This window comes from Coregonus lavaretus (assembly GCF_964263955.1).
Source record: "Coregonus lavaretus genome assembly, contig: HAP1_SCAFFOLD_464, whole genome shotgun sequence".
Lineage (NCBI taxonomy): Eukaryota > Metazoa > Chordata > Actinopteri > Salmoniformes > Salmonidae > Coregonus > Coregonus lavaretus.
The window spans coordinates 88,583-97,323 of record NW_028164474.1 but is presented as its reverse complement, the minus strand read 5'-3'; the positions used below and the strand labels follow the sequence as shown (position 1 = coordinate 97,323).

Below are 8,741 nucleotides of genomic sequence, written 5' to 3'. Positions count from 1 at the left end.
TGTCCTGAACCTATTCATTTCAGTTTTAAGAAAACTTTTTACATTTCAGAATTATATGTATGTATATACACACACACACATACACACACACACACACACATACATACATACACACCACACTACCGTTCAAAAGTTTGGGGTCACTTAGAAATGTCCTTGTTTTCAAAAGAAAAGCAAATTTTCTGTCCATTTAAAATAACATCAAATTGATCAGAAATACAGTGTGGACATTGTTAATGTTGTAAATGGCTATTGTAGCTGAAAATGGCTGATTATTAATGGAATATCTACATAGGCGTACAGAGGCCCATTATCAGCAACCATCAGCCCTGTGTTCCAATGGCACGTTGTGTTTGCTAATCCAAGTTGATCATTTTAAAAGGCTAATTGATCATTAGAAAACCCTTTTGCAATTGTTAGCACAGCTGAAAACGGTTGTGCTGATGAAAGAAGCAATAAAACTGGCCTTCTTGAGACTAGTTGAGTATCTGGACCATCAGCAATTTTGGGTTCGATTACAGAATCAAAATGGCCAGAAACAAAGAACTTTCTTCTGAAACTCGTCAATCCATTCTTGTTCTGAGAAATGAAGGCTATTCCATGCGAGAAATTGCCAAGAAACTGAAGATCTCGTACAACGCTGTGTACTACTCCCTTCACAGAACAGCGCTAACTGGCTCTAACCAGAATAGAAAGAGGAGTGGGAGACCCCGGTGCACAACTGAGCAAGAGGACAAATACATTAGTGTCTAGTTTGAGGAACGGACGCCTCACAGGTCCTCAACTGGCAGCTTCATGAAATAGTACCCGGAAAACACCAGTCTCAACGTCAACAGTGAAGAGGCGACTCCGGGATGCTGACATTCTAGGCAGAGTTGCAAAGAAAAAGCCGTATCTCAGACTGGACAATAAAAAGAAAAGATTAAGATGGGCAAAAGAACAGACACTGGACAGAGGAAGATTGGAAAAAAGTGTTATGGACAGACGAATCGAAGTTTGAGGTGTTCGGATCACAAAGAACATTTGTGAGACGCAGACCAAATGAAAAGATGCTGGAGGAGTGCTTGATGCCATCTGTCAAGCATGGTGTAGGCAATGTGATGGTCTGGGGGTGCTTTGGTGGTGGTAAAGTGGGAGATTTGTACAGGGTAAAAGGGATCTTGAAGAAGGAAGGCTATCACTCCATTTTGCAACGCCATGCCATACCATGTGGACAGCGCTTGATTGGAGCACATTTCCTCCTACAACAGGACAATGACCCAAAGCACAGCTCCAAACTATGCAATAACTATTTAGGGAAGAAGCAGTCAGCTGGTATTCTGTCTATAATGGAGTGGCCAGCACAGTCACCGGATCTCAACCCTATTAAGCTGTTGTGGGAGCAGCTTGACCGTATGGTACGTAAGAAGTGCCCATCAAGCCAATCCAACTTGTGGGAGGTGCTTCAGGAAGCATGGGGTGAAATCTCTTCAGATTGACAACTAGAATGCCAAAGGTCTGCAAGGCTGTAATTGCAGCAAATGGAGGATTCTTTGACGAATGCAAAGTTTGAAGGACACAATTATTATTTATATTAAAAATCATTATTTCTAACTTTGTCAATTACCTATTTCTTTTTCAAACTAATTTCATGTATGTTTTCATGGAAAACAAGGACATTTCTAAGTGACCTCAAACTTTTGAACGGTAGTGTGTGTATATATATGTATATGTGTGTGTGTATGTGTGTATATATATATATATAATTGGTTAACCAACAAGGTTTAATTTTGAGTGTCTGTAGGATTCATTTACTTTTCTGAGAAATTAACACTATATAAAATATATTGCAGTTGAAACAAACAAAGGAAGATTTATTGGTTCTGTGGAGGAAATCAGACTGTTAACATACACAATGGATTATGGCCAAGCTGTAGACCTAACAAGAAATGAAACTTTGAACATGTAACTTTATAGTCTTTTAACCTCTTAAGGATCGGACCCTTTTTTCCAATTTTCCCCTAAAATGACATAGCCAAATCTAACTGCCTGTAGCTCAGGACCTGAAGGATATGCATATTCTTGAAACCATTTGAAAGGAAACACTTTGAAGTTTGTGGAAATGTGAAATTAATGTAGGAGAATAACACATTAGAACTGGTAAAAGATGATACAAACAACAAAAAAGTTTATTTTTATCATCTTTGAAATGCAAGAGAAAGGCCACAATATAATATTGCAGTTTAGATGCAATTTAGGTTTTGGCCACTCGATGGGAGCAGTGTGTGTGCAAAGTTTCAGATTGATCCAGTGAAGCATTGCAATACTGGACTATTTTGTATCAAGTCTGCCCAAATGTGCCGAATTGGACAATTGATACATTTAAGTACATAACTATAGAGAGCATACAAAAACGATATGGTAATACAAAATGTAAGTTTACACACTCCCAGGAATGTCATACATGATGGATCATTAGCTTATACACTAACTTTCACACATCTAGATGGCCGGGCGGGGTGGGTGTGGAGCCAGAGACAACAGGACTTCAAACTGTAGAACCCAGTTCCTACATTTTAATATAAAAATTGATTTTATCAAACAAAACGATGCTACATTTTATCTCTGGGACCCTTAGGATGACAAATCAGAGCAAGATTACTGGCTTGCCAAAGTATTCACCCCCCTTGGCATTTTCTATTTTGTTGCCTTACAACCTGGAATTAAAATAGATTTTTGGGGGGTTTGTATCATTTGATTTACACAACATGCCTACCACTTTAAAGATGCTAAATATTTTTTGGGGTGAAACAAAAAAGAAATTAGACAAAAAAACAGAACTTGAGCGTGCATAACTATTCAACAATTTTTTTCTTTAAGCAATGGCTTTTTTCTGGCCACTCTTCCGTAAAGCCCAGCTCTGTGGAGTGTACGGCTTAAAGTGGTCTTATGGACAGATACACCAATCTTATCTTTGGTCTCTTTGTTGCCTCTGATTAATGCCCTCCTTTCTTGGTCCATGAGTTTTGGTGGGAGGCCCTCTCTTGGCAGGTTTGTTGTGGTGCCATATTCTTTCCATTTTTTAATAATGGATTGAATGGTGCTCCGTGGGATGTTCACATTTTCTGATATTTTTTTATAACCCAACCCTGATCTGTACTTCTCCACAACTTTGTCCCTGACCTGTTTGGAGAGCTCCTTGGTCTTCATGGTGCCGCTTGCTTGGTGGAGCCCCTTGCTTAGTGGTGTTGCAGACTCTGGGGCCTTTCAGAACAGGTGTGTATATATACTGAGATCATGTGACACTTAGATTGCACACAGGAGGACTTTATTTAACTAATTGTGACTTCTGAAGGTAATTGGTTGCACCATATGTTATTTAGGGGCTTCATAGCAAAGGGGGTGAATACATATGGACGCACCACTTTTCCGTTATTAATTTTTTAGTTTTTTTAAACAAGTTATTTTTTTCATTTCACTTCACCAATTTGGACTATTTTGTTGTCCATTACATGAAATCCAAATAAAAATCCATTTAAATTACAGGTTGTAATGCAACGAAATAGGGAAAACGCCAAGGGGGATGAATACTTTAGCAAGGCACTGTATGTACATTATTTACCTTCAGAGGTGAATGTATCAAACCAGTTGCCGTGATACGTTTTTTGTTGTGCGCTCTCCTCAAACAATAGCATGGTATCATTTAACTGTAATAGCAACTGTAAATTGGACAGTGCAGTTAGATTAACAAGAATTTAAGCTATCTGCCCATATAAAACGTCTATGTCCTGGAAAGTTTGCTGTTACTTACAACAGTCATGCTAATCACATTAGCACACGTTAGCTCAACTGTCCCGTATACGGGACACCGATCCCATGGAGGTTAACAGGGAATCCTGAGTGGCGCAGTGGTCACTACAGACCCGGGTTCGATCCCGGGCTGTATCACAACCGGCTGAGATAGGGAGTCCCATAGGGCGGCACACAATTGGCCCAGTGTCGTCCGGGTTAGGGGAGGGTTTGGCCGGGGTAGGCCGTCATTGTAAATAAGAATTTGTTCTTAACTGACTTGCCTAGTTCAATAAAATAACTGTTTAATCAAATGTCCCAAAGCTTAAATGTTAGAATAGTAAACTAACACATTTGTAATCCTAAACGTGTTCACATAATCAGTTCTTCATCCTTTAGAATGTTTTGTTTGCATGTTAGAATGACTATTCTTGATTAAAGAAACTTGAAGTATATCTGATCAGTTTGTATGGTCATACAAATAGCATTTATCACTGCGTACATTCTTACTGTCAATGGCTTTTGGGTATTTCTCAGTAAAATGTGTTTTAGAGAGATACGCTTCAATGGGTCTTTTCATTGACACCTCATATCAGGGTTTACTTCAGCCAACTGTTACCATGGAGGAGTAGTAGCTATGGGTGAATTCATTAGTTGCACACTGTAGCAAAACGTTTTGGGGAAAAAAAAGCTACATAAATGAGTTTCTATTGGACAAATTCAGGTAGGTCCCTCCCCGTTTTTATATATGATATGATTTATTTGACAATAAAAAATACAAAAACATTTGCTTCTGTTTGTTCTAGGCCTGGGAGTTACTGGTGCTGCCATAGTTGTGATCAAGAAGTGGTGTTACTTCTGGTCTGGCCATGGAGGTGACCGGTGGTGTTACTTCTGGTCTGGCCATGGAGGTGACCGGTGGTGTTACTTCTGGTCTGGCCATGGAGGTGACCGGTGGTGTTACTTCTGGTCTGGCCATGGAGGTGACCGGTGGTGTTACTTCTGGTCTGGCCATGGAGGTGACCGGTGGTGTTACTTCTGGTCTGGCCATGGAGGTGACCGTGGTGTTACTAGAGGTTTGGCTGCTACAGGTGAGACTTGTGTCACTAGAGGTTTTGCTAAGGGATTTACTAGTGATCCTACTGGTTTGGATGTGGTTAGAGATACTGCTACTACTGGTCTGGGTGTGGCTGATCCCACAGGCATGTAAACTAGTCCTAGAGGATGTTGCTGTTTCACTGTTTGGCCTGTAGATGGTGCTGTGACTCTTACCAGGAGTTGTGAACCTCACAACAGGTGCTTGGAACAAGGTCAGAGGCTGTCCCACTTCCTGGTTGGCTACCATCATAAAAACAGGCCTGGGATCTGTTCTTGCCCTGACACACGCTGCGGTCTAACAACAGTTCCTAAACCTGTTCTTTCTGCTACAGCACTCCCCGGCCCTGACACAAGCTGCGGGCTAACAACTGGTCCTAGACCTGTATTCCCTGCTACAGCACTCCCTGGCCCTGACACAAGCTGTTGTCTATGGAGTGTCCTACTAGACACTGACAGAAGTTGTCTATAAGACAGGAATACATTGTTTTCTTCTTTCAACACCAAACTCTGCTCTGACTTCTTCATTGCGATCTTCTTGTTCTGCTGTAACTGTTTGTTTCTCTGACTCCGTCTCTCCTCGTCACAGGTGTGGTTATCCAGATGGTTCAGACTTGTATAACTAACCCGACTCAGGTCACATCTGAACGAAGGCGGTTTGTGTTTGACCTGGACAGTCCTAGTCTTCGGCTCGAACCCAGATGACAGTTCAACTTTGACCTTGACCCGGGGGGGTGGGCGGTCCAACACCGTGCTCCACTTTAAGGTGAACAGTGAGGTGTCTCTCCTTGGTGAACGCCAGCGGGGCACATGTAACACTCGTGGCGCGTCTTCCCGGGCTTGGGCTCGGCGGCGTGAGTACGGTGGTGGAGGGTGAGTCGGTCGGGCCGGCGGAATCCCTTGCCACAGACGTAGAGCGTGTCCTTCGAGTGGATCCTGCGGTGGAGCTTCAGGTGCTGGGGTGTCTTGAAGGTGTTGTTGCAGTCCTCCCAGGCGTGGTCACGGTCCTCCATGTGGTGAACCTAATACAGGGAACAATGTTTTCATGGGTTTATTTCACAGCACCCATTTAGCTATGCTCATTCTCATCGGCAGTCCTTTTATACGCTAATATTATAAAACTATCATTCTCAAAGCATACCTATAGTATACCCTTTAAAGGGAAAATTAGTCATTTATAGATTCAATAAAGATATCTGTAGTATTGTGAAGACTAATTACAGGAGTCCGCATCTCTCCTACACTTCCCCAAACCCCTATGAACAGTATTTCCTACCTACATGTATACTGACTGCAAAACCAGGGGCCAGTCCTCTCAACCTAACTTGACTGACCTTGTGGTTACGCAGAATCCTGGCTATCCTGAAGGCCTTGGGACACTTCTCACACAGGAAGGGCCTCATGTCACAGTGTACCAGCTGATGACTCCTCAGATCATGCACTGTTCAGAAGCTCTTCTCACACTGGGGACACGGGTGAGGTCGCTCACTCAGGTGGCACAGGGCGTGCGCCCTCATCATACCGGCGGTCGCAAACATCTTCTCGCACTGCGGGCACGGGAACAGCCGTTCTCCCGTGTGTGTCCGCTCGTGGGCGGCGACCGCCGTGGCGCTGGAGAAGGCTTTGCCGCAGTGCGAGCACATGCACGGCTTGGGCCTGTCCTGCTGGTGGGTGAGCATGTGTTGCTTGCGTCCATCGGAACGGAAGAAGGTGCGCGGGCACCGGGGGCAGGCGTAGGCCTTCACCCCTTGGTGTAGTAGCTTGTGTTTCTTAAGAGATTCCTGTCAGCCAAATACAAAGAATAGAATAGGTAGGTTGGCACTCACAGTAGCTAGTTCCAACGAGCTTACCCTTACCACAAACTGAAATCACTGTTGCAAAACATTTGGCTACGTCTACCCAGTACCTACCAGTCTGTGGAAGGTCTTGTTGCAGTCGGAGCAGGAGTGAGGCTTCTCTCCCGTGTGGACACGTAGGTGCATCAGCATCATCCTGAACCATATGGCCACAGCGAGGGCACAGGGTCTCCACCTAGAGTGAGAGAGGGAGGAGTGAGATGCAGAATAGCGTTGGGGTCTTGATTCGTACCTCTGGGGTCTTGATTCGTACCCATGCTGGGGTCTTGATTCGTACCCATGCTGGGGTCTTGATTCGTACCCATGCTGGGGTCTTGATTCGTACCCATGCTGGGGTCGTGATTCGTACCCATGCTGGGGTCTTGATTCGTACCCATGCTGGGGTCTTGATTCGTACCCATGCTGGGGTCTTGATTCGTACCCATGCTGGGGTCTTGATTCGTACCCATGCTGGGGTCTTGATTCGTACCCATGCTGGGGTCTTGATTCGTACCCATGCTGGGGTCTTGATTCGTACCCATGCTAGGGTCTTGATTCGTACCCATGCTGGGGTCGTGATTCGTACCCATGCTGGGGTCTTGATTCGTACCCATGCTGGGGTCTTGATTCGTACCCATGCTGGGGTCTTGATTCGTACCCATGCTGGGGTCTTGATTCGTACCCATGCTGGGGTCTTGATCCGTACCCATGCTGGGGTCTTGATTCGTACCCATGCTGGGGTCTTGATTCGTACCCATGCTGGGGTCTTGATTCGTACCCATGCTGGGGTCTTGATTCGTACCCATGCTGGGGTCTTGATCCGTACCCATGCTGGGGTCTTGATTCGTACCCATGCTGGGGTCTTGATCCGTACCCATGCTGGGGTGGTGTAGATCTGCTGCAGGCGGCAGCGTTACCAGCCACAGGCACACAATGAAACCGTTACTAAGCCAATTGGCACATCTGAAATTAGTCTTCTGCTTTGCTCTCAAACCACATCATACACATTTTGAGAGGAGCAAACAGGGTCAGCCACAGTGCAGCACCATAGTTGAGGTTAAGTGCTTTGCTTAAAGGCACAATGGTAGGATATTGTGTACCTGCGTGAACTTCCCCTCTCTGTGTCTCGTCAGCTTCCACTCGCGGTCAAAGCTCTTGCCACACAGGCTGCATGTGTGGAGGGGGGTGATGGAGGCTTGATCCACTGCCACCTTATGGTGGATCTGGGTCTGCTTTGGTATCGCCATGGCAGCCGTGGTCTGCATGTGACCTGTTGTTGTTGGGCCAAAGAAGGCAAGAGTCAACCTTGGCAATATTTTTTATCACCTGGCTTGCTATGGGCTACATTTCATAAATGTACCCCAAAACTTGATCAAAAGACAGTCTACTGTGTGTTTGATTACAATCAATTAAACAGCAGCAAGATACACACATTGGACAATGTTTGTGTATGTTATCTTCCTTCAGTGTGTGAGTGGAATGAACTACCTGTGTTTGTGCTATCGTTGTCATCACAGTCGTAAGTGACAAATTCATTTTCAGCTTCTTCCGCCGCTAACTGAAGTACTCTGCTCTCTCCGTCCTCGGTACTAGTCCGTTCACGGTGAATGATGTCGGCGACCTGACTTTTCGACAGCCAGTAACGTTTTTCGCAGAGAACCCATACAACGACCCAACGGCACTTCAGAGATGGACAGACATTAATCACGACTTTCTCTGCTGACATCTGTAAAGAGTCGTTCAGTTGTTTTTTAAGTTGTGTAAAACTAGCTTGCATCACGTCGATCACTTCATCCACCGTTTGACTGAGTAACGTTCCCATACGCGTGTTGAGCTCTTTTCGGAATGAAATTGTAAACGTGCTTTCCTCCATTTCTAAAGTTGTTGTGAAACTCAGGATATAGTGTGTACGTCGGTAGCTTCAATTTTGCCTACACGTGACAAACTTTGAGAATACCAAATCTTTATCAGGCTAAACTGATATGTGTTCGGCAACTGGTTTGTTTTGGACTACGTGAATCCATTTTACCGGAAACCGGTTTG

At 44.5% G+C, this 8,741-nt stretch overlaps 1 protein-coding gene across 1 annotated transcript; it reads right to left on the bottom strand.

Moving 5' to 3' along the window:
- Positions 1-3,339: 3,339 nt before the first annotated feature.
- On the bottom strand, positions 3,340-8,698 carry LOC311116991 (uncharacterized protein). The gene is made up of 3 exons (XM_084192000.1): positions 8,187-8,698; positions 7,799-7,968; positions 3,340-5,885 (listed from the first exon to the last, which is right to left on the bottom strand). Exons 1-3 carry the CDS (start codon positions 8,569-8,571, stop codon positions 5,625-5,627), a joined length of 816 nt encoding a protein of 271 aa, XP_084048126.1. The 5' UTR covers positions 8,572-8,698; the 3' UTR covers positions 3,340-5,624.
- Positions 8,699-8,741: the final 43 nt, after the last annotated feature.